Consider the following 26,552-nt stretch of genomic DNA (forward strand, 5'->3'; position numbering starts at 1 on the left):
ATATAGTAATACTGACGCCGAAGTTAGGAACACTTTGCCAATTCAAGTTGTGCTCTAAGTTATATCTCTTGGGGTTAGGTTACGATTAAACAACTACTTGAACTGACAAATCTACAGCATAAGGCCATCAGAAGGTCGTAATGACCTCAGATCTCCCAATCAGATGCAATTTGGGACCCGCAATTAGTAGGGTGAACCTTACAGCACTGGCTTCTTGCTTTAAGTCAGCCATGAAATCAATTTGGAAATATCTGCTCAGAGTTGAAGTGCACCTCACCAGCACAGAAAGGACAGGCTGGTGGGAAGTCTTTCAGTCAGGCTTGTGCCCGTGAAACGCGTCTTTGACCAATGGCATGTTTACAACTTGCCAGACCATACATGCAACTAAAAGCATGAAAGACTCATGAGATTCAAGTGAGTGATAGTGCCACATACTGAAGTAAGGAAGTCAGGGTGCCATCTCAGACTTTTCTCAGTTTGTATTCCCTTCAAATTTTATTGATTCTGTTTTTGAGATTTCAGGCCATTCTTCCATACATGCATTTTGGGTCAGTTCTCTATGTGCATCAGTTTACAGCACTCATTATAAAATGAACTCCCATACAATTTCAATGAACACTCTCCACAGCTTACACATATGGACGACGACTCCCACTGAAAATGTGTCTCTGTGGTGCCATGAATGAATCCTGAAAGAGAAGGACCTCCATTTCCTTGTGTGTTTAAAGGGATGTCTAAACCTGAAACCTACCTGGTCCTGTGCCAGTATCCAGCTGGTTCAAAGCATCCAAGACAAGCACCACCCTGGCCTGCTTGGCGGCCATCTGAAGCCAGGTGGACAGCTCCAAGATAAGATTACGATGGGATGTGGGAACCGTCATCTCAAAGCCAAAGAACTGCTTCATCTCTTCGTACAGCCTGATTATTAAGATTGAGTAAAGAAAATTTACAGACACAACAATCCACTTGGAAGTCATACTTCATTCCTTAATTCAATTTGAACTCGAATCAACAAAAGTAATTATTACAGAAAAAGTGAAGGCTTTACTTGACTGTATCTTTCAAGCCAAAGGCAAAAATATAAATTAATCAAATGAATTGTTATGAGATATCTTGGAATTCATAACTTGAAATCCTTTTGATAAACTTCAACTATGTGGTTGAAGCTTACAAAAAGAAAGCCAAAAACTTAAAAAAAAGAAAACAAACAACATTAACAAGATTTGGGCAATTATGTTTGACCTACCGACGTAGCAGGTTGAGATGAGATGCACTCTCAGATGAGCTCCCAATGAAATGCAGGAACAAAAAGGCATCAGGGTGGGCCTCCTGGAACTGATGGGTCCAGTTGGCCACCAGAGCCGACTTGCCTGACCCAGACTCCCCGAGGATGACCAGGGGCATGTTGGTAGTGGATTCGGTGGCCTCCCCATCCGCTGCTTGGCTGGCCGCCTGCTGGACGAACGCGTCAATCTGCTTGATGTAGTCCAGGCCGCCGATGTAGATGCGACGGCGGGGCTCGGCAAAGGCCTGGTGGGCCTCATGTTCTCGCTGGAGGGCACTCAGCTCGGTACCGGGAGGGAAATCTTGGTCTATGCACCACATCAGGTCCTGGAAAAAAGTTGACAAATGGATGAAAATATTCTTATCAAATCAAAAAACCAGTTTGCAGTAACATTATAGAATATCCTTCATGGTGTTTGTATTTACTCCTGCACTGAAAATCTTGCCAGCCAGCCATCCAAATGACTTACTTGTCTTTTACTTCCAAAACAGAACGCTGAAGCTAGGCATCTCAAAGGTGCAGGCTACACACTATGTGGAACAGAGAAACTATGTCACGGTGATAAGAGGGGTATCTGTGGCTAACCAACTGATAATATAGTTGTAAGATGGGGTAAAGTGAAATGATTGGTTCATGGTACCACAAGCTTTATCGCCCCAAGTCTTACAATAACAACCATCATGGCTCTCCTACCCACCTGCTGAATGAGCTCACATCCCTCCTCAGCCGTGGAGTACTGATGGACAGGCATTCCGGATGTCTCCACGGTCTTCCTGAGTTTATGCTGGCGGTCAAAATGCCATTGGGTCTCTCCAAAATTCTTTACTTTCTTCTCTTTGGCACTCTTGTCTTTTTGGCCCTGCAGGAATACCAACAAAATATCTCTTGATGGTAAACTAATTTGCATCTCCCTTAGAGACCAAAAGATGACTTCATGGGGTTTTCTTTCATTAAATTTTGGTAGTTTGGAATATGTGTTAAGGTACCAAACATGCCCTGAACAACTCTCAATCTAGATCTGACTCATTTAACCACTTGCCACAGGTGTGCCTGGTACCGGAGACACCGTGCAGTGTTTCGTGCCCGAAATCGGAACTTTCTTTAACAAAAGACCGAGCTGCTAGGACTTGCTAATCAAGGTTCATATGCAGCGTAGAGTGCTGGCATTAGCGGAGGTAATCCATCGTTATTTTGAAAAGTACCGCTGTTTGCCGCTGCCAGCACAAGCAGATTATCAGCGGGGACAAATGTGCTTCAGGACCCCAGCGATGAGCTATACAATACGACTGCGCGCTCGTGGAATCTGGCAGCATTAGTACAGACAATACCACTGTGCAGCATTCATTATGCCGGTGTGCCCGATGAATGGCCTGGTTCACCCTTACGGCCTATGGGCTGCTTGACCATCAATTGCTCCGTGTAGCAACACCGCCATCCAGCATAGCAAAGAGGAAATTACGTGACACTGCACAATGGGGGCTCTTTACTGGGCGGCAGGCATGGCTGCAATACTCACACATCAATGGAGGTTGCCTGTCAGATTAGAGTCGCCACCAGACAGTCATTCGTTTGGGTGTATGTGTCCAACAAATGAAAATGTGAATTTTTGAAGAATTTTGAAAACGGAAATCAATGAAAAAGCGCCCAGCAGCAGATGATGCGTGCATGCATGCGCGGAGCCACTCGGCAAGTCCGTAACCCTGTGCCAATCTTATAACCTGGGCTGGTGACTTACAGCATCCGTTTTGCCATCTTTTTTCCCTGCCTCCTTCTCCACCTCGTCTTCGTCAGGTTCCAGATCCTCCCGCTTGATGCGAGGCTGCCGCAGGTAGAAGAAGGTGCGCCCTTGGTTGAGCGACCTGTCATTCAAGGCGGCATGTAGGATCTCCAGCTGGTTTAGGGGGAGACCGAAAGACTAACTTGCCAAATGCTGATAAATCATCAGAAAGGTCAACGAGAGTATTCAAGAGGAACTGTATGCTTTTCGCTTTTATGTCAACAATAAGTAATAATTTTTTTAAGCCTAAAGTTTAATTCAACATTCATGTCCAGGTTCTGTGCTAGCTCTGTAATAAAATGTTGAGACACAATTCAATTTTATCAATGAATGTGCTCTTTCAGGGTAGTTGTTAAATTTTGTGCTAGATATCCAGAGATTAAATAAAAGGATTCAAGCTTCAACACGTAAACAGCAAGTACAAAAAAAGCAAATAATAGACAGTTTCAAGTATTTTCATGGGGCATAATTAAAGAAGAATTAAAGAAGTAACAAAGATCTTTAAAAATTCTCACACTGCAAATGTAAGGTCAGTAATTTTAGAGACAAATCAGAGAGTCCACTATTGTAATCTACTGACACTTCGTATCATACAAACAAAAGATGATTTTTATGCCTTCCTAAACAAATTTTGGTAGAAACTCTGACCACCCCATGAACATCATAAAAGCAATTCTTTTGAGAAGCCAACTGCTATTAATTGCAGCAAAATACAGAGTGATACAAAGTCCTTATCTCTGACTGTTCTGCACTGACAGAGCTTTTATCACACCTGAAAAAGTAATTTTGTGCGGGACCCCAAATCACTGACATTGCCTGCATGAGTTGGTTTTGTGGTTGTAGGGTCACACAGCTTCGCCTACCTTGGTGACGCTTGTTTCGTAACGGTGCTTGTCAATCCACTCCAGCTGCTTAAAGTTCTCAATGGCGTAGTCAAAGCTCTTGGTAAGCAGCTTGTCTGGACGCTTCTTTCTTTGGCTCCAGCCAAAGCGATCGCCCATCAGGCAGATAAAGTAAGGCCGGCACTTCTCAATCTGGCAAAATCGACCAATGGAAAGAAGGGATATTCCTCCTGGGAGATGGGCTAATCAATCTTCCCTTCAACTGAACGAGATCAATGAGTAGCTTTTATTCAGTGCAGCACGAAATGTAACAATTTCTTGGTGCGAGCACCGTCAAGAGCCATTTTTTTATATCTCACTGCTGGACATTTTTTCTTGCATGAATATGGACAAGTGGGACATAGCAGACCATCGACAGAATATTCTCTACTTTTTCAATATCCACCAGCAAAAGTCTTGAGAATTTATTTTTGTTACAAATGCATTGCATGAAGGCATAGCTTGCATTTTCCAAGATCAGCTTAGGGCATACGGAAGACACAAATACGCAGATCCATTTTTATAGCAAATCCATGGTTACAGGAATATCAAACTCATCTCTTAAGGACAAAACCTGGTAGTAGGTTAGTGATTAGTATGAATGTTAAGACATTCATACTAATCTAAACCATTAAAATTTCAGCTTTTTCAAAAACTCTTCCTTGATTTTTACAATTCTTTCTTCTGCAGCGAGCTAAAATAAGTCCCCTAATAGTCCATACTTCTCTCAGGCAAATAGAGATTGTTTCTCCATCGTTGGTCTGCCCCTCGGTGATACCCCAGCGCAGATCCACGTAAGTGAAGAACACGCCGCGATCCAGACAAATCCTGTTCAGCTCACGAAATGCTTTCTTAATCAGAACCTGCCCCACCATAATTACAAAAACAAACTCTGTAATTAAAACCACATAAGGGAAACTATTATTCAACAACATAATAATCCAATTCTATGTCTAGCCTGGATACAAAGTTCCATCCATAGATATTGAAGGCAGTGCTTGCTATTTTATTGGATTTCAACTATCCAACAGATGGATACGAACCCAGCAGCCAAAAGAGCAAGTTCACACTTGCCACGGGAGTGAATATGAAAACAGTTTGTTGGCATCAGTTCAAATATTCGCATTACAGCGAATCTGTAAAAGTTGAACACATTTCAACTGAAACCAAATTTGCTGCCAATGAATGTCTCCTGGGAAAGTGTCCAGGAAAATAAGGGAAGCCTATGACGTAATTCGTTCGAGCATCATCCCACCTCTTCAACTTAAATTTCTCAAAAAAATCTACAGTCATCACACCTCCCTCTCCTCGGTGAAATCCCGGAAGGTACTGGAGACAAAGACTCGGATCTCCCGTTTCTTGCGCTTGATTTGCTGATGAGTGGGCCTGGCACGTGGTTTGGCCTGGCTGGGAGCATTGGAAGCATCCAGCTGATCTCCCTGTTGGACCTCCGTCTCATCTGGAAATCACAGAAAAAGTCCTGCATAGAATCATTTGTTACTTTTCAAGGTGTTCACCCCAAGAAAACATGACAATTGAAAGGCAGCTAGAAATCTGTGTTTTGAGGTTAAATATATGAATGAAAAACAAAAAAGAGCTGTTTTTTCTTCAACCTTGATAACCATCAAAGATGGCAACCTGTGCTGAGATGTAAAAACAAATGTTTCATTGTCGCATATCCACTCTTGAGTGTGTCCTCATCAGCAAAGCCAGAAAACAGAGATAGGCAAGAATTGACCATTACCATCAGGCAGTCAGTGCACATGCAGAGACTGCACATTCCAATAGAAATGGGTCCTATAAGCTCAGCATAGCAAGCACCAAAGGTGCATGAACCTGCAGGCAGATGTATCCGATGAATTCCTGCCACGTGATCAGAAGCAGAATTTGAGCCCATTACCACATCTAATTATGTCCAAGCGATACAGACATGACCAAGCCCCTGGCTGTAGGTTGCACTTTGCCAAGAACACTGAAATTCAAGGTTGACCAGAAAGGAAACTCACCCAGCGTGTTCTGCATCTCGGCCAGCTCCTCTGCATGCCTGGCGTACAGGCCACGCACCATGGCGTCTAGCTCCTTGGTGAAGCTGGCCCCTGCGGTCAGCTGGATGTCGCTGTAGGTGTCTCCTGCCGCTGCAGTCACCTCGCTCTTGACGCGGATGCAGGCTGCCGCAACGTAGGGTCCAAAGTGCCCAGCCCACATCTTCATATCTTTGCCTATGGATAGATACCAATTTAAGAATGTTATGACAGGCTATGAATTTTGATTGCGATCGCTGCGTCCACTTTGAAACAATAACAGGTGACAGTCAGAAAAAAGACAAACAATGAATCACTAAATGATTTTGTACTCTTATAAACCCAAATTGTTTTTGATTAAATCTCTGAACTTTAATTAATTTTTCAACTTGTAAATGAGCTGCATGTTCTGCACGTGCATCGGTCTGATTGCAGTATTTTTCCCTGTGTGGATGTTCCATACACACTAGTGTAATGCCATAACCTACAGTGTGGCAGTTATCTCTTTTGGCAAGTGTTCCAGAATTTCTGCCAAGTGGGCAATAGAAAGTGGCTTTGAAATCAGCAAAAACAAATAAACCAGCCGCTTGAAATCTACAGAGCTGAGCACATGTCAAAAGTCATCAGAACAATGAATGTCATGGTAGCCATTTTCAGACTTTTAGTCCATGTGAATTGTGACGTTGGCTGTGATCAGACTCCAGAGGACATGGCCTCATGCCAACTCTGACTTAACTCTGTTGAATGGGTCGCATAGTGTTCACAATCCTTGTTACTTTGTATCTTGCAACAATGCAAATAGAACATCAGTTCCAACCCTTTGCCAATTATGGCCTCACCAACTGTCTCGATGCCCACGCTGCGAACCCCAGGACCGTAGTCTGTGAAGGTGAAACACTCTCGTATCCAGCCCTGGGCCCTGGTGTTGATGGTGTTTTGCATGTCCGTTGTCTTCTTCTGAATCACCGTGCCATCTTTACTCAGCAAGGTTGCAGTTAGCCAGTAGAATCCACCTTGATCGCACCCTTCCCGATAGGACTCCGACACCTGGGAAAGGGAAATTTCCAATAGAAGGCCAACGAATACTTGGCACAAAGGCAAAACATAAAGTGACATTGTAAACATCGGGATAAATATTCGCACTTTATTTACTTTATTTTCCCAATTGGGGTGGCTTGGGTTTCGGATACAATGTGACAAAGTGTGGGGTTGTCCCCTGGGGACAAGTTCTAACGTTTTCAAGGAATTGAACACGCCAACACTTTAGAGACACTATTACTTCCATAGGAGGGGGAGGGTCCATTTCAGGATGGAAAAACCCTGGATGATGGTTTTTACAATTCCATTATGCCCTTGCCTCCAACTCATAACCAGGATTTGCCACTAGGGTTTGCTGAGTATGCATTGATAAAGATCTAAACCAATATCAAGACCAAAAATTTGGGACATATCATCCAGCACATCAAAATCTCAAACAAGAGCATTTTGCGCCAAGTTTTGGATATAACCTGGATGTATAAGGGAAATCCAAAGAGGACCCAGAATTAAACACAGACCTGAATTTCCGGACTAGAGTCTAGGTGCTTCTCTGAGAAATGCTGCATCAGATCTACCTCTTGATACTTGACACATCGCATGTAAGATGCTATGAACACTAGACAAAAAGAAGAAAACAGAGTGAACAGCTGAGCAAATATTTCAGGGCAAAGTGAAAACTAGCATAAAGATTTCATTTGAAGTGGATATCTAGGATGTTGAATACATCATGTAGTAAATAACTTCCTGTGGTTGGTATATCAAGCTTGATCAAAATGAGAGTTTTCTACGATTGAGAGTTTGAAAAAACATTCATTCAGAGATTGAATTTTTTATTTTTACCTTTAAACTGATTTGGTGATTGGAACGTTGATGTGAAGTTTTATGCATTTGCCTCCCCTTTATTTTTCTAACATCACGGCTGCAAGTTTTTAATTTTTATGCTAAGCCTTTGTAAAATATTTGTCTAATGTTCTGCACGTTTGATTTGACATCGATTAGGAAAAAAAGATTTTGGGTTCTCTTGATATGCTACGTTTTTCAAGAGGGGAGCCATGACATGTTCAGTTCTTCATGAACTATGCACAGGAAAAAGTATACTTCCATACCCAGTGGTGTGAAATTTTAATGATCATAATTTACAGACCGCTTTGTCCAACTGCATTAAAACTGTAAAGAATTACAGAAACTTAGAAAAATCAGACGGTGTTAAATGCAGACAGATCTCACTGTATGTCACCGCCTATCCAAGATCTGACAGAGGGCTTAGAATTCCCCTCTAGTGATATGAAGTTAAGTTTTGACACTTTGACCTCTGAATACAGTTTAAAGGATCACTTACTTGTCTCTGTTTGATCACCGCCTGCTGTAATCTTCCAGTCACCAGAGAAGTTCCAATGGCTCATATCTCCACTCTCCAAAGAAAAAAAAAAGAATGCAGGTCCAAATAACTTTGAACAGATCAAGAGCCAACAGTGAAATCAACAGATCTCAAGAACATTTCTTTAAGACGCCTGTGATTGACAAAAAGGCCGCAAAGGATAATCGCATAGCTACATGTATTTAACCAAAAAGTGACTTGTGTAATTTCAAATCCAGGGCAAGTGTGTAGGACACTCTACTTGTTTATGCAGTGTTTATCAATAAACAAATGGAAATCAATATCAAGGATGGCTGAGACATGCAAGCTGGATCCCTCCATCTTGAATTTTTTATTTGCATGTTGTGAGAGGACCCTCTAACACCATTTTACATTAAATATGACCTACTGTAGGTAACTGAGGAATGATCCCCAACTCCTTGTTTTGAGTGATTGGCGACTGAAGTTGGATATATGTTAAAAAAATCATGTCAAAATTAATTTCTGGTTTTTAGATTTTCGGTAGATTAAGTGTCAAAGCTTTCCTCTAGCTGTGCCATTTGTGCAAGAAAATCAAGCAAAGGCGATAAAAAGGAGGATTTCTGGAGTGAGTTTGCTTCAATTTTTTCTAAAATTTATAGTGTTTACCTTTTAAATGACGAAATTTTGTCCATATTCCCTGCGCATTTTTGGGCAGTTCGACTGTTGTCCTTGTGTAAAGTTTGGTATTGTTGGAAAGAGATTTCCCTAGAGAGCTTATTTATAGCGGTAATATCATTGGCTGGATGACCTCTAGCCTGTTCAAGACCTCAAAAGGAGATATCTCCTCTGTTACATTGAGAAGCTGCGTCTCGTTCATGAGCTATGCCTACCTAAGCAAAAGGAAGCGACATGATCGGATCCCCACACAACTACAGTTACTTGGATACACGAAGAAAACTGCGTAGGCAAAATCAAGCAGTTTGATTGGTCTCCTGGTATTCAAATATTTGGCGCGGTCAGTATTGTTTACTTGGATACGTGTCAAGCACTTCATTCGTCCAATCAGCATGCATTTCACGGCACTACACGAGCTTTGATGTACATGGATGTGTGCGTATACGAGTCGGTCGATTACAACATGGCATGTACACTGAATACTGTTACGATCACTAACTTGAGCTGAATACTTGCGATTTTTGACCTCCCAAAAGGGACAACCGTGCCTGACCTTTATGCCAAATTCAGCTGGAGTAATATGTATCTTATCACTGTAGTGCACCCTTGTCATCCGCTAAAGACACTGCTTGTCGGCTTGTGAGACACCAGCACATGCATGTACATTGAAAACTTTGAAAGTATGGAAGGCAAGATCCGATACTGTCGGCTGGACGACAGCTTTCTGAAGAGCCAGAACTTCGGTTAGCAAAGAATAAGAGTCTTACTTGTCAATTTAGAAAGGGTGCTTTTTACTGAATAAGCTTATATTAAATTTTACTTATCTTAAGAGGTACTTGCAAATTTTGATATCAAGAGGGAATCTTCAGAAATCTAGAAACAAAGGGCGGGGGGCAGAGTCAACATCGGCCCGTCCGATGTCAATAAAAATTCATGATCACAAAATTCCACTGCCATGGATTTCTCCTTTTCCCAAAAAATAACAATAAAACTTCTAGGAAACAATATCGGTAAACATTTTTTCAGTTTACTTTGGTATTTCATGGTAATAACTTCCCATAAATATCATGCTGCTGTAGTCATGTAGACCGAGAATGATTATGGAGCTTACATAACATGCACACGGCTAACATTTGCACCACTAGCTGGTGCGTGCTCTTTTTCAAAGCCATTTTTCTCAAAAAGTAATTTTGACAACAGCGATGTGTTCTGTCGTCTTTCTCAAGACATATTTTTGGAGCGGACTGGGGTAGGCGTATAATCCTTTCTCTTTATTCTCATATGCATATCTCAACAATCATAAATGGGGATCATTCCTCAATATGCCATGGCAGGTCACATTTTGCAGTTACTGTAGAGCTGGATGGAGTTCGCCCTCTATGATCTTTTGCTGATCACTCTCTAAGAAACCAGCATAAACACCGCTTAGCAGATCGCCGAGTGTGTAATGAGTACAGAGTATAATCATCTCACTTCTCCTGATGGGTTGGACAGCAGGTTGGATGACCAACCAGCAATCTTCATCTGCTTCATGCTGAAAGTCCGGTCCAGTGCCACAAGAGTGTCTGCCAACTTGAAGAACAGTAAAAAAAAGTGTATAAAAATGAGGATGAGGCTGGACTGCTTTAACCTTGCCTTGATTCCTCAAGGAAGCAACTCACAAGATGTTGTAGCCTGCCCAAAACTACTCTGACCGTTTCCCTGCAAGGGTTTGTCAAGGGGTTTGTCATCCACGTTGACGTCATCAACACACCCACAGAAGTTAGATTTTCAATATTGAAAGATGATATTTCAGAAAAAGGGACACTTTCCAGGAATCTCCATCAGACACTGAACAGCCTTAAGGGATGGTGTGGGGGGCAGTTAGAGCTCCTTACCAACCCCCAATACCCTCCTCAAAGGATGGCTATTTATTGGTCTGAATTGATGTATCCAGCATTGCGTCTTACCATCTGTTTGGCTTCTCTGTCTTGTTCCTTCTCCTTCTGGCTTTGCACAGGCTCCTTGTATGTGTCGTCATGAATCATAAAGGCCGACAGTAAGCACTTTTCATTATCTGTAACGAGATTATTACTGAAACGTTACTCTGACAGCAGGGTTGATGTTAGAAGTGCAAAGCTTTGAGAATTGAAGGGGATTTCTGAAACCCTGTGAATTTTGAAACGAGTCGAGGCAAAAAAACATTGTTTTTGTCTCGAACCTGCTGTCAGTTTTACAGGTTATTTCAGGAAAGAAATAAGCTGAGCCACTTCAACAACTTTACTAAAACGCCTTCCCTAAATATTGAAAGTTGGAGTCAAAACCAAAACATTGGTGGCTTAAGCTTATATGTTCTTTTCACTTTAAAGAGAAATGCAGCCAGTGTTTACGGGTACCTCAATATATATGTTTCATGTACCTCCATCCCAGTCACACCTTGCAGACAAACACAAATAGAAAAGATGCGCAGCTAACAATTTAGGAACTGGCTGTTCATTAGCAAAAGCAATTACATTACTTTTGTAAACAATGCACAACCATAAAGCGTGCAGACCGTGAAGCAGGTAAAAGTTCTTTCAACTTTAAAATGCTGTCCTTATGCAAGGTCGTTTACAGAGTGCACCCAAATCTTGAGTCCCCCCTATTTTCTTGAGAGATTTTTAGTACTCACAGTTGTCAAAAGTGAGATTGACTTTATTTCTGGAGCTGTTGAACGGGATGGACACCACCTTGGCTGTGTACCCAGGGACCACTTCAGGTATCTCAGATAACTGTCGATTCACCTTGAGATGAGCAATTTAATAACAGCATTAAATCGGAGAAATGATTTGCAAGCATCTACAACTGTCTTCTCCAGAGCACATACAGTATTTCTGTATTCTGGTCGTCATGCCTCAATCAATAACTGATGAATTTATATCAATAGACAAATGGATGCATGACAAAGATTACTGATAACTAATATATGGTAACTAATAAAAATAAAATGATAACTAATGTACTGACTTTTTTGGGGGGGGATATGATAAATCACTGCTTGACTACCTGATATATTAATTGATCCCTTCAATAGAGTGATTAATCAAAGGAATGACGGTTTGGTTCAGAATTACCTCAATGCTTATTTGCCGTATTTTACTTTGCAAATCCAGCAAATGAGATCATTGACATATTTTTCCTGCCAACAAAGTCAAATACCGGTTACTTGTATCCGGTCAAAATGACTAACCTCTTCCGAGATTTCTTCTTTGTTGACCTCAATGCTGTGGTTCTTCAGGTAGTCACTCACGCTGTGCAGCTGAAGAGTCAACTTTCCTGCTTTCTTGATGGTCATCTGCAAGAGAAAGACACAGCATTTAACTGCCGAGTGAAAGTGAGAAAATTATGGCTCTACGGTTAAAAGCAAGTGCATTATATGGCATGATGCGATTGGAAACTGTATTCTTGGTTTCCCTTAGCAAAACCCTAACAATGCCCTGCAATGATAAGATGGTCCCTGAATGATGCATGGACGACATTAAGCCAGGCAATGGCACTCGTTGCGAACCTTTGAAGTCTTCCTGAAGTCCAATCTTGCCAGAATAAACTTTTTAACCAAAAATTGGTGAAAAGTGAGCACAAGCTATAGGCCGGCACCCCTTTCCCCAAATAGAAATAGTTCCACATTCCAAGGCAGTTTCATCAAGTAACATATAGCTCATCAATCTCTGCGCATGAGTTGCTCTGTGTTCATCTTATGTCTTTCTACTCAAGTTGGAACTCTGAACATGGGCCTGTTAGCCTTCCCAAGAGATGCCACTTCAGTTTTTCAAACTCCATTCAACTGACTCGCCTTGTACACCATCCTGTCGGCAAACTCTGGATGGGTTTCGTTGCATGTGCCATAGAGAAATCCGTCATAGGTGTTGGTCATCATACTGTACAGATTGTCTTCAGACCTTATGAGAGAGTCAAACTTTCTCAGGCACTGAATGCCTGTTGATACAAAAAAAAAAGCAACCATTGATTGAATGGAATATAACTAAAAATGTGTCTCAACAAACAACACACCGGGTACTAGCCCACTTCAAAGCTGAGACGTTTGTTTAGATTAATGAATCTGGAGATGTTCACTTGAATTTGTTTAATAGACACTTATTTACTTGATAAAACAATAAGGGACTAACTCAGCAAATAAACTGCCATGACTAACATTCAGTGCAACTTCGGCCCCAATATCCAAGTGCGTCTTCTACCATGCCATTAGACATGGTGGACTGCAGCATGTTGAATGGAAAGCAGGGTTTTAATATTAATGGTGCAGCCCTGGCCCATTGGCGCCAGAGGACAAATATGATTGATTTCAAGTCTAATTGTGCAGGTGCCTCAAGCTTATGCATCCACGCATACATGTATGTGAGCGTGGTGCTACCGAAAAATTGGCATGAGCTCGGCTTAGTCTCTCGTTTTCCCAATTAGATTTCTCCTGTGACGTTTTATTTCATAGGTTCATTTCCTAATCTCTTTCTTTACCCCCTCATCTTGGGCTTAAATGTTATATTGAACGTCATGACTATGGAAAGCATTCTCCATAACTTACAGTGTTGCCACGAAAGTTAAGACATATTTGACCCACTTTAAGTTTCTTGACATTATTTCTCCAAACTGTTGTCAAATGTTACCATATGTTTACCCTTGGTAGCTTCGGATGTTTACCTGTGGGAGCTTCCGATGAAGCTACCCCTTGTAAGTCAATTAAGCCGGCTTTCGGCCTCAACTTACCATCTTCTTTGTCTGTCACCTTGAACGTTTTCTCAGTCTCATAGAAGACCACTTTGTTGAGGGCTTCGTACATGGATCCTCCCAGATTGACAGCACACAGGACCCCAGGTGGTTGGTTCACAATGCGATGGGGTGAACCATCCAGTTCCAAGCTGACTGGTTCATTATCTACACCAGAAATTCATTTTACAGTACAGATTCAAAACTTCAGTTGAAGTCTTTCAGAAAATTCAGTGTGAAGTTGAAACGTTAGGCAAATTCATACTGATGTCACAGGTGGAGGCAAAATGCTTAATATCCAGATATCCTTCATAACCAGTAGAGGTAAATAAAAAATTAAGAAAGCATATTGTGGTGTCCATTTGGAATACACAGAGAGTAGTTGTTAAAGGATAATTTAGTGACCAGTACATTAAAAACTTAATGCTGATATTATTCAGTTCAGACACCAATTTAGAGACCTTCTTACATGCCATTTCCATATATGTAAAAATAGTTCAATCCAATCAGACAAAATCTCAAAAAAAACCCACAAGGCCTTAACAATGCGTATAACTTGGAGTGATGCAGAGTCATACCTTTGATTTGCCAACAATCAAACAATCACTCAGGATTTCTACCTGTTAAAATGTTCAAAATTTTGTTATCAAATGAAGTTGCTTCATTAGTGATTCTCTTGTATTTGATAAGCAGTTCTACACAATTAGACCTGGGTGATCACTTACTGATGTCAGTGGTCACTCCAAATACCTGCAGCAGCTTCAGGCCTGGGCTGTTCTCATCCTCACTCAACTCCCTCTGGAATCCCAGTCTACCATCAGGCTGTTCCAAGAGCTGACCCACTTCCACCAGCTCGATTGTGTGGCCGTTGATCATGATCCTGACCTGTGACATTCTGGACACCCACCCGGTGATGCTTGTGCCCTTGAGGTGCACTGCTCCCCGGTACTTGGTCTCCAGGCCGGTGGCCAAGCAGGAATCTTGGGCGCACCTCTCTTGTGGGCTGGAAGCATCTTCTGGAATGGTCGACAAGAAGCTGTAGCGGCAAGGGGCATCGGGACCAACAATGACCAGCTTGTTGCTCTCAGCTGACACGGTCCATTCATTACCATTACCAGACAAGCCAGAACTTCCAGAGATGAATGAGCTGTTGATCCCCCAGTTTTGGATGGTCACCAGATACAGGGCAGATGAGGTCATGTTGTAATCTCCCATGCTACAAGAGCACATGACAAGTAGTGTATGATCTGCATATATGGAGATATCCTCCACAAGAGTTGTAGGGGTTGTCCCACGGAAAGCCTGGGTATGGATAACTTTTGCCAGATTTTTAAGATCGTCACTGCCATCCGAGCACAAGATGCAGTATCGACTCTCAGACGGTCCAGTAATCTCAAGCTCTCCAACGGGTTGACCTAATGCGCTCTCCTCTTGCTTCTCCTCATCATCTGAAGAGCTACACGTGAACTCAAACTCATCTCCTTCACCAGAAGAAGCTAACTTGGTGTCGGATTCTGAGCTGGAGCAGCCAAACTTCCACAGATCATCGCAAACCTCACCAGCAATGGAATGCACGACCATTTCATTGGGTTTGTACCCAAAAGCAACAAAGTAGGCATTGCAGGGACGTGAACCCTTCTGCCCAGCAGCACTACAAAGAACCAACCAAGCTTTGCCATACTTGTCTTGACTGACTGAAGAGATGCCAGGTTTGAAGGTTGCTGTACTGGTGCCGCCTTCCGCTTTGGGACCTTTGAAGACTGCCCCACTCCCACAGTGCCCCATCTGTGCAATGTTTGAGACAACCGTTGCCCTAGAGAACCCAAATCGTACACAGGGTGTCAAGTGGCCTTCTGAATCCGTGTGCATGCGGATGTACCTGTATATCGAGTGGCTGCCTCCCTTGGCCAGGGAGGTGTAGCCATAATGGTTGCCGTCAAAACCGCAGCGGATCAGACAGAGCTCCGAGGTGAAAGTCAAGTAGTTGAGGTCATACAGACTCGTGATCAGTACCAGTGCTGTACCGCCGCCGTGCTTGGCATTGATGCTAAAATCGGTCTTAATGAAAGCTGGGATGGGGAACTTGCAGGAGGCTGTGCCCGAAAGGGATGGAAAATCAGCTGTAGGAAGGAACAATTATGAATCCCATCACCTCAGCATTTCTACACGGTTAGTTGCATTCTCTATAATTATGGACTGGACTGCATACAACAAATGGCTTATAAAAACTTCAAAATCTTCAATTCAAAAGCAAGATAAACTTCAAAACAGATAAGTAGGGTACAAATTATGATTTGATTTTCAACTCGAAACAACTGCAGCATTTCGGACAGTGTTATAAACTGAGAATGCAGCAGGAAATTAAGATGGAATTACCTATTGATTTGACTTCCTTTGGGGGCGGTAACTGTAGATCCACTTTCTTCAGTTCTTCTGGCATGTCTACAAAATAGAGACAAGACAATTCAAATGAAACCATTCACTTCCAGCTGTACATTTGAAGTCTCTGAAGACTGCCACTCTGAGCAGGAAAGGGAACCCGCAGTGAAGCAAGTTTGACGTTGAAGAAAAAGGACATGGCAACTTAAAAAAAGAGAGAAAAAGAATCTTTTAATTAACTGGCTGAAGTGAAAGTCACTTCCTTCAAGGAATTGATACTTTCCACTTCACAGGATCTTCATTTGCATAAAGCTGATGGCACTGTCAGACAAACATAAGGCAGAAATCTAATTTTTCAAACCACGCTATGCAACAATCATTTCATTTGATTCAAATTTCACAGCCAATTATTCAAACAAAACTCTTATTTCCTTGCTCTGTGGTTCAAACAACACTCTTATATGGTAGGCATGTGGAGCTTATACACTGTAGGCCTAACTGTTAAAAGAATTCGGAGAACACTAATTTCCCTGGCCTTCAAATGTTATAACATTAGAGAGTGAAAGTGCTAAAAGTGAAATGTAGATGGAAAAAAATCCCGAACATTTATTTTATCACACACGATCGTGGCTGCTATATGCGCGTGCGTGAACTGCCGAAAATGGGAAGCACCGTACCCCCACTGGCCGCAGAGAACAGTGGGCCCGGCCCGTCCGAGACGGCCCCGCTCCCAAGCGTCCCCACAGTTCTAGTTCTGGGGGTAGGAAGCACCGCACCTGTACCTGCATTCGTAAGTAACGCATGTGCAGTGAGCAATGGTGAGCTGAGTACCTCCCCCCCCCCAAGATTTCCCCTTTTTACAGCTCCATGATTTCGCGAACTTCCAAAGACGTTGTTGCTGGCGTGGCTGCTAGTTGTGGTTCGTGCGTTCCAGCTATTCGTCTTGTGAACGCCCTCTCGCGTATCAAGAACACAACAACGTCTTGACCAAGACTAGTCATTATTCGGCCGGGCAGTTTTGGTACAACTCAGGGGCACACGAGCTGTATTTTTAGCCGAACAAGCAACCAATGTCTCTCTACCTGGTTTACTGGAAAAAAACAATCGCGGCAATATTTGCTCATTGGATCATTGTCCCCCTGAGGCAAAAGCTTAGTTGAGACTGTTGAGACAATGTTTATGCTTTTGAAACATCTGCTTGGTAAAAAATTAAGAAAGAGAATATACGGACAACACTCGATGCCTCTGTGCACACGAGACTTGCCTGAAAAACCTAAGTGTTTCCTAAATAAATGTTTGGGAATCTTCCCATCTAATTTCACTTGGCCAATCACAGTGCGCGAAATCTGTCGACCAAATGCATTCACCCTAAAGATACATTTGAAAATGACGCGCTGAATAGTACGGATGCGTATAACGGCCTCTTGCAACTTTTTTCCAGGTACTATCTCGCCGCGGCGACTTACTATCTCGCCACGGCGAAGTTAGCTAAAACTTGCCGCGGCGAAGTTAGCTAAAACTAGTTCAACTCGCTGCATATTAAGACTCAGTTTGGATACCAGACCCAATGATTCCGATTGCTTTTCTTATCATCCTGTATCACCCAACGTCCACGTGACCAACACTCCCCCAGATTTCCGGGAATAGTCGAACTATTCTTAACTTATCCTGTCCATATTAAATTCAGTTCAACGTCAGCACTCTTTCTTTAACGCTCCTCAAAACTGTAAAAATGTGTTACAAAGATTAAAATTGGTAGCCAAATGGAAGGGGGAGAGGAAAAGACCATTCGCATGGTGTAGTTAATATTCGGGAATTTCCGGCCGCGTCTGTACCAAGAATTTTGTGAACTGTCCGTGGTATACCGGTGGGAGTACACCATCCACTATAACGTAGAATTAGGATCAAAAAATTGGAACATGTTTTTGTTAAATTGAATGAATCTTAGTTGGAAACCTAATGTGTTTTAAGCGAATGCAATTTTTAAAAAGCTGGTATTTTAGAAGTTTATTGTTATATTTTTCAAAAAGCCAACAAAATCTTAAGGATCTCATTTCCTTTTTTAGATTTCAAATCGAGTAAGTTTTTAAAGAGCGAATGAATTTTTATATACGCAATGTAATATCTCTAGGATTGAATGAAGTTTTAAACTTCGAAATTCTTATACGGTTTATCTATTTACGGAAATCTCATTTCATCCGAAGTGAGAAATCATCTGATCTGGGAAAGCATCCGAATTGAGAGAGCATCCGAAGCCGCGTAATAAAAGTATTCGATCTTTTAGACGGTATTCTGCGAAAGCCTCATAGGCCTAGCGCTTCAAGTATATTTTTTGAAAAAGTGAAGCATATTTTCCAAGATTGTTTTAACGAAGTTTTCACAAGTTGCTTCTATTCGTTGTTGCTTATTAATTTGGATTTATGCTAATTTGGATGCTCTCTCAGTTAGGATGGCACGAGAATTTGTGTAAAATACGTGCATTGAAAAACTGCTTTACGCTGAAAAAGTGATAAATTTGTTCAATCTGTTCTGTACAAAATATTTTATTTCAATCTGAAAAAAATTTTGGACTTTAAGACTTCTTGCAGTCTTTTTTTGGACTTTATGTTCCTTTAAAATCCCTTTGAATCTAGAAAATACGCTGCGTCAATGAAAATTCATCTACTCTTTAAAATTTCATTCAAATCTAAATGTATTAAATCCTTAAATTTCGTTCTGCTTTCGAAAAATATACTCCAAATTTCTAAATTACGAAGTTTTTAAAAATGACTTTCGCTTTAAAATACGCTCTATTAAAAAATGCTTTCCATTTATCTTTTCGACCCTAGTTCTGCTTCGCATATGGGGAGTACTCCGATCGATATAACCCGGACAGTTCACAAAATGCTTGGTACAGATGCGGCCGGAAATACCCGAATATTACCGATACCATCCGAATGGTCTTTTTCTTCTCCCTTTACTCATTTTGCTACCAATTTTACTCCTTTTAATCTTTGTAACAATTTTACAATTTTGAGGAGCATTCATGAAAAAGTGTTGACGTTAAACTGAATTTAATACGGACAGGATAAGTTCGGAATAGTTTGACTGTTCCCGGAAATCTGGGGGAGTGTTGGTCACCTGGACATTGGGTGATACAGGACAGGATACAGGATACAGTGGTCAGAATAAATGGGTCTGGTATCTAGACTGAATCTTAATATGCAGCCAGTTGAGCTAGTTTTAGCTAACTCCGCCGCGGCGAGATAATAACTCGCCACGGCGAGACAGTAAGTTGCCCGGCGCGGAGAGATAGTAAGTCGCCACGGCGAGATAGTAACTTGCCGCAGCGAAATAGTAAGTCGCCGCGGACAGATAGTATCTCGAAAGTCTTTTTTTTTGCAAGTGGCCGTTATACGCTTCCGTAGAATAGGACTGACGAATCACTGCGGCGGGAAAACAATTTGACACCGCAGCAAGATCTTATAACTCGCCACGGCGAGATAATTACTCGGAAAAAAATTGCAATTGGCCCTTATAAGCCTCTGTACCCCACACGAACAGAATATGCACATTCACTGCATAATTTTTGGAGTTAAGTCCCAGACGTGGCGCACTTGGACGTTCAAGACGTTTCCCTCGACTTGTTATGCAGTATTGTCCACCTCTCTTATTGTTCAAGATTCAATTCGTTCAATGAAGTAAATTATTACTTTGATAATATAACAGGAAAAAAAATACTAGTATCTCGTCATGGGAGTTACTAGTATTTTTTTCGGGGGGGGCAAAGCATCATTAGCAATTATACCGTTCGTATTTTATTCCTCCATTAAACCGTTACCAGTAGAAGGGTCAGTTTCGGATTCCCCCCCCTAGCAAAGTGGGGGGTTTAAATCCACTTCCATCCCTTTTTCTTCATGTTATATCTTTCGGCCCCCGCCCCTTTTCGCTTGTTATTTAACTTTTTCGGCGGGTACCCCCTTGACCTGATGATTCCCCCGCCCCCACAATGACGACGAATCTCGAACCTTTTTTTAAAAAAGGGCAGAACTTTCCGTGATGGCAGGTGGAATGCTAGACTACTATTCTGCTACTTCGTTCTCAGTGATATGAGATATCACCCTAATAAGGGGTTTTTAATTACACAAAGTCATAATACATCTACTTTTCGAGTCAACAAAACAAAACAAAAGTGAACAAAATCAGAGAGGTAAGCGGGGAAAGGAAGTAAACGTGTAAAGATATCGTCAACTTCCACCAAAGCCCACTTTGATTTCCTCGACGTAAATGAAGTTCAAACTAGTCATTCTAGTCATGGGTAGTGCCCTTGGTCTTATCATGTACCAAGCACCAATTCCCGCAGCTGACCCTGGTAATCTATAACTGCCTGAATATACAATGTACATCTCTGTGGCACCCAGTCCTAACTGAAGTGCATCATGTAGCGTTCGCTGGTTTTATACTTTAATGTTCACTTTTAAAAAGGAGCCTCCTTTTGAACAGGTAAAGGCTCAAGTCTAAAAAATTTTTGCACACCAGCGAAATAAAAGTACCAACAAGGGATATCTGCTCCTTGTCGTTTTCTCCACTGTTTCTGGTAGTGATGGTACAGTTGCAATGAGTGCAAACATTTTAGCACTACCCGATCTTGTTCAAATGTTTAAATGTTGACTTGTAGGTACCAGTTACTCGGAATAATAAAATCGAGTATAGTTTTAAAAAGTGCAAGGCTTAGCAAAGTTTCAATAAATTTTAAAATGAAAACTCCAGGTTTCCATTGGTTTTGATGATCTCATTTTAATTAGATGCTGTTTAGAGAATAGGTTTCACAATTCCTGGTACACAGACAACTACTTTCTCTGGTGATCTGTGAAGGTTTCCGTCCCCAATTTCATCAGATGAAAGTAACAATTAGGGACCTGATCAGATTGATTGTGGGACACCATTTTGCATATTTTGCTCATGTACATGTAGCTTAAACAGTTAAAGCCCCTGCTATTTCGGTCTGTCAGACACCTTCAATAGTCCATTCACTTGTGAATGGCATCGTAGTCTTTGAAACTTGAATGCGTTTACAAGCAATTTTCATGGATGAAGAAACTCAATCTGTCTTATTATCCGCACTGTACATGTTTATGAAAACAGTTTACGCGCAAGATGGGCCGAGTTGTATTGGCACTCATGCTCAACATTATTTTGTGGCTTGATATTGTGAGACCTATGTTTATCCCCTTCAAACCTACCAGGTACCTGGGAAAACTCATCATGTGACCACCAGAAAACATTATCTAAATTCAAACCTAAGTTTAGATCGTTTTCTGGTGGTCACTTCACGAGTTTTCCCGATAACAGTGAGTGAGGGATCCACTTGAAATCTCGACTTGTCTTATATATACGACCCATCAAAAGATAAAGCCATTATTATGCACAAGATCAAGGCTCATCAACGCGTTTTGGCATAAACCTAGGGAAAAAAGCAGTGTCATCTAATGGCAGATCATTGATCATGATGTGCAAAAATTATTCATATTATGTCACGGCGCGCCACGCCGTGCACATGGCCGCAACACCAAAAGGGATCTACTCTGCATGTAAATTGGTTGATGATTGTTCCATCTATCAACGGTGACAAGAAATTCGTAGGCGATGCAGGGTTTTATCCAGGCAGATATCTAAAGGATTTATTTATACATTAGGCCTATACAAACAAAATTTCACTTGCCTGCTGTGGTAATAATTTTAGATGAAAAACCGAATGTTTTATACAATACCTGGATAAATCTCCGTGATCTGATTGGTAGATTGTAGATCACAGAGCATTGAATTATTCAACGGTACCCGTTGAATAGAACTTCACTCACCTGACAAGTTCCCGCCCCTTGTTATGTCATTCACAATAAAAGAAAAAGAGGAAAATAATGCATGGCCAGAAACACATTGCCCAGTACAGTGGGTGGCGCTGCAGACACGACTCTGTTCGCGAAATGACTAACGTTAATTGCTCTTTTAACCGGAAGAGGGTTTATAAATATTTCTTATTAGTGTAATGGTAAGAATAATTTCATTATTTTTACCATGAAGACAGCTGAAATGTTAGATCTCACAATGTGAAGACGGGAATCGAACGCATCGTCTGCCACGTCGTGAAATTATTCTTACCATTGCACTCATACACGCTCATTCTTTTATATACCATTCCTTGAGACTTCGTGAAGAGCTCTGTCTATGATCCCATAGAATTATTATTATTGAAAGAATGTCAATAAATTTGCACGTTCACAGTTTAAATCTGCATTTTCGGAAAGGTATATACATGCAATATTTCTTCAGGCAAGTCTTGGAAAAGACACCGCGTGGATGAATGCACCTTCAATTTGTTCCGGTTCAGTGCTGCCTTTGCTCGTCGCCGCCTGCTTCTTGACCAAGTTGAATGCGGTCACCAGAGCCATTTTCTGCCGGGGGGCCTGTAGGTGCTGCTCCTTGGATGCCATCCTGCCTCCTCAACAGACAGACAGACAGATCTGCAAGGGTTGCACCGACTCGGTACGATTTCAAAACAACTCAACGTGGCACGCTGAAAAACTGGCCACTGAAGGTGTGGCACACAATGAAACTGCAGTGAGCGACTGCGGGGCGCAAACTACACGCTTGATGAATTTACTGCAGACACCGGTATGCCAGGATTGCACCATCATTGCGCAGTACTTCCTCTGCCCTTCGTATGCGCAGGGTGGTGAAAAAAAAAGATAAATAAATTGTCAGCATGGAAGTCGAATTAAACCATTAAAAAACCCTTGCTTTGGGGCCACATTGAATAATAACTTGTTACTATCAGGCCGTGTTAAAAAATGGTGATATGCATCTTAATTTGGTTTATTTATTAAATAGGTACAGCTGGGGAATGACAGTATTGGCCAGTGTGGGTAGGCAACTTACACTTACACTCAAAACAGCTTCTCTGTTTCAATCTCTTTGTTGCTCTGTTTTAGTTTTAATTAAACCTTTTTTTTCAAGTGAGAAGCGTTGTATCACGATAAAATAAACCAAGATATTTCTGTATTTAAAAATTTATATTCACAAGTGACAGACAAACAAGTCCTTGTGTTATGCTTGTCAGAAATGTAACCCCCCAAATCCTACCAAGAACCTGCGTTTACAGTCCCACAGGCATGTTTGTACGCTAAGATCAGACAGCCCCCTGAACATCACGGAGGATTACACCTCCAAGGAAATATTCCGGGTGCTGATGGCAGTAAACAAGATGTAACCTTGACTGGCCCATCGCACTTTGAGCCACCGTGACAGATTTGGGAGTATGTGAAGCATTAAGTTCGTGTATATTTGTACAGTACAACGGCATGAACTGGGCAAGTCATGGCCGCTGGCGCGTGGGCGTCCTTATGCGAGCATAATTCATTTCCGATCAAGTCTGACGGCTGGTTTGTCATCAGTGGCATGTCATGCTATGGGAGCTTTTGCAGGCGTGTTCAAGCTCTGCAGGCCTAGATCGCCAGTTTGTCTTCAAGGGCACAAGTTGTAGCCAGAGTATGAGGGGATTGAGTGTGATAGCTTGCAGCTTCACTTTGCAGGGGCGGATCCAGCTATTGGGGGGGGGGACACAAAGAGGGGGGGGGTTTCGACCCCATCCCTGGATCCAGGCCTGTCTGAAGTTGTGATTAAAAACTGGAAGCAAGCTCTGCTCTTTTCCTACTCCGTGATCTGAAGAGAATTAGAAAGAGGGCCAGTTAGGCCTATACCTCAATTTCTACATGTTGACAGTGACATGTACAGGTAATTCAACACTACTAATAAGCCTTTTGCGAGTTAAATCTAAATAATCTGGTACACTGAGTTCTTTAAATTCCCGTGAACATAACAATTGGAATTCTCCATACTATAGCCACTGTTGCTATACCTCGTGATTCGGGGCAAGCTTTTCCTTAGTTACATAAGAGACGCCTTGCAACTGCACTGTTCTCAATGGAAAAGAAGGGCACAAAGGAACCAGTCCATTCCAGAGATGGTGGTCGCTAAGCAAAAGCTTGCCCCGAATCACGAGGTATAGCAACAGTGTCTTTAGTCTGAGGAATTCAAATTGCTATGTTCATGTGCAATCAGATAACCCATTGTACCCGATTTTATTCAAATTTAACTCGAAAATGGCTTATTGCAATGTGACACCTCGGAATTATTGATATTGATATGACATTGCTTTATTGTGATTTGCTGGGCTTTACTCACTTATGACGAATATGATGTATAGCTGAGAAGCCGGATTGGTTGTATTTCTGTATTATAAGCTGCACGCCAGAATTTCTGTATTCAACAGACTGAATTTGGACAGTGCGCACATGTCAACACTTCCGGATATGTGGGCGTCGAATGCTTCAGGTGAAGGCGGCAGGCAATCCACAGTGCAATGTTCGGTAGTTTGAGGCACCCATCATAAAATCCTGTGATCTTGTTAATCTTCCATTAATCAAATATCAATATAAAAGGATAAAACAAGTGACACTTCAGAATATTTAAATCAGCTGCTGACGCCGGTGAATTTACACCAATCCACCTCGATCGGAAGCACCCCCTCACCGGTTGGAAAGATCCATATTGGAGTGCTCATTGTGACCGCAACCCTTGCATTTCTTAGAACCAGCGAAGTGCGGCTCCAACCAAAAGAGCGCACTGCTCAATTCAAGGGAAATTCTCCGCCAGGAAGAGGCACTCAAAAAGTACCCTTACCGTTTATTTGAAAAGGAGGAGATTGTGTGACCCAAGAAATTGTGGGATTGTGTAAGAATTTCCCAGAATGAACTCTCTAGATTCAAGGGCTCCCATCCCAGGGCAAAGCATAGAAAAAATTTATTGAAAAAGTGCCCCAGGAGCCTGATAACGTAGAGGGATGTCATTCAAAAATGGTTGCTCACAGATTTGGGAACGTTCACTTTTGGGAGTAAGTTCGTTTTTTTTTTGGTGGATAATTAAAAATTTATGAATACCCCCCCCCAAAAAAAACAATGTTTTTTGTTTTAGAAGCCTGGGGGACTTCGATTGCCTGCACCGGGGCTGCAACCGTGGTCGATTTTTTTCAATGGGACTTGAATTAGTTCAGTGCACCCGAAAGAGCCTGTGTTGCTAGGAAAATTGTGCCCTCTCTTGGTCCAGCTTGGGAGCTTATCTGGTTCGTAAGTGTGACGTCACTTCAGTTTAAACTACACCCAATGCACATACACTGAACATAGAATTAAATGCATTGATCACCGTTTACATTGAACCATGGAACCGGAAGTTAACGCGCAACTTCAGCGATCGTCCAATGGGAGTCTGCAAATCATGGCGCGTCCGCCTTTGTGACGAAGTCACTTACGAACCGGATACGGTTGTGACTGAGAAATATGGAAGGGCTGCGTTGCACCTTGATCAAAATATCGACAAGAATACTAGATTAAATCAGTGCTCTGAAATATATGATTGCCGAGCTTTCGGTGACTGAGTACCTTCTTCAGGGCAAATATGAAGAAGGTACTCAGTTAACGAAAGCTCGGTAATCATATATTTCAGAGCACTGATTTAATCTAGTATTTCTTGTCGAAATACTGTTGTGACTGCGCGGCGCCAAACAACCTTTGCTTTTCGCTAACAAATTCATTATGCACGCATGTGCACAAAATGGCCTTGGCGGCAAGGGTCACAAATGTACAGGGATGCGATTTTGATGTTTTTTCTCATGTTTTCTGGCTTTATTCAGTTTATTCTTCAGAAAATACCATTAAATCGTTTTTGCTATTAGGTTCTAATCTAAGAGGGATTTTTATTCAATTAGTGCTCTGTAAAAAGACCTTACAATCATGCTTTTTCGTGTGCGCACGAGATTAAGGGTGCATACTTTTATTGGTGAAAAGGTCTGTTACTTCTGTCCCATTGAAAATAGGGAAATTCAAGAAAGGCGACCAGACCATTTATTCGGAGTCAGTCGAGCAGGAACTTGATCCCGTGATGACAAAAAGTAAAATTTAGTAGACATCATAAATGGCCGGCGAAAAGATGGAATAAGCAGACTTGTGCGGGGGACAAGGGCAGGAAAACCAAATGATATGACCACAGTAATTCAGCAAGCGTTCCTAAATATCTCAAACTTTACGCTCAAGCAAAAATTCTTTAGGTTGTATTCTCACAGAGATCACTTCCAATAACTATTCCAATATATGTCCATATCTGGCAATGTAACTTTGAACCCGGGCATCACAGATCAGAGACACAGACATCCATGCATGATGTAGCATTACTTCGCATGCATCCAGAAATCATTTCAAATAATGCAGTGAAGCAACCACAAATACCACCGTACTAGTCTCTGTGGTCTAATGGAGAAGGCGTCGGTCTCCTAAACCGAAGACAGTAGGTTCCAGTCCCGCCAGGGATACAGCAAATTACATTTTAG

General features: G+C 41.9%; 1 protein-coding gene across 1 annotated transcript in view; it reads right to left on the bottom strand.

The window, feature by feature from the left end:
- Positions 1-22,792, bottom strand: part of LOC147798284 (uncharacterized) — a 34,200-nt gene extending 11,408 nt beyond the window's left edge. Inside the window, exons 1-20 of the mRNA XM_087139737.1 lie at positions 22,482-22,792; positions 16,133-16,198; positions 14,482-15,876; positions 13,757-13,924; positions 12,828-12,970; positions 12,225-12,329; positions 11,667-11,778; positions 10,966-11,072; positions 10,490-10,588; positions 8,342-8,414; positions 7,521-7,618; positions 6,804-7,011; positions 5,950-6,162; positions 5,242-5,402; positions 4,666-4,806; positions 3,926-4,096; positions 3,021-3,176; positions 1,983-2,144; positions 1,247-1,611; positions 752-918 (exon numbers count right to left, since the gene is read on the bottom strand). Coding sequence (XP_086995863.1) covers positions 752-918; positions 1,247-1,611; positions 1,983-2,144; positions 3,021-3,176; positions 3,926-4,096; positions 4,666-4,806; positions 5,242-5,402; positions 5,950-6,162; positions 6,804-7,011; positions 7,521-7,618; positions 8,342-8,414; positions 10,490-10,588; positions 10,966-11,072; positions 11,667-11,778; positions 12,225-12,329; positions 12,828-12,970; positions 13,757-13,924; positions 14,482-15,876; positions 16,133-16,198; positions 22,482-22,605 — 4,234 coding nt within the window. The 5' untranslated portion in view covers positions 22,606-22,792. The remainder of the gene's footprint in view (positions 1-751; positions 919-1,246; positions 1,612-1,982; positions 2,145-3,020; positions 3,177-3,925; positions 4,097-4,665; positions 4,807-5,241; positions 5,403-5,949; positions 6,163-6,803; positions 7,012-7,520; positions 7,619-8,341; positions 8,415-10,489; positions 10,589-10,965; positions 11,073-11,666; positions 11,779-12,224; positions 12,330-12,827; positions 12,971-13,756; positions 13,925-14,481; positions 15,877-16,132; positions 16,199-22,481) is intronic.
- Positions 22,793-26,552: the final 3,760 nt, after the last annotated feature.

The sequence above is a fragment of the Acanthaster planci genome, linkage group LG08 (assembly GCF_054643075.1).
Source record: "Acanthaster planci isolate LZ-2023a linkage group LG08, COTS_SCS, whole genome shotgun sequence".
In the NCBI taxonomy this organism is placed as follows: domain Eukaryota; kingdom Metazoa; phylum Echinodermata; class Asteroidea; order Valvatida; family Acanthasteridae; genus Acanthaster; species Acanthaster planci.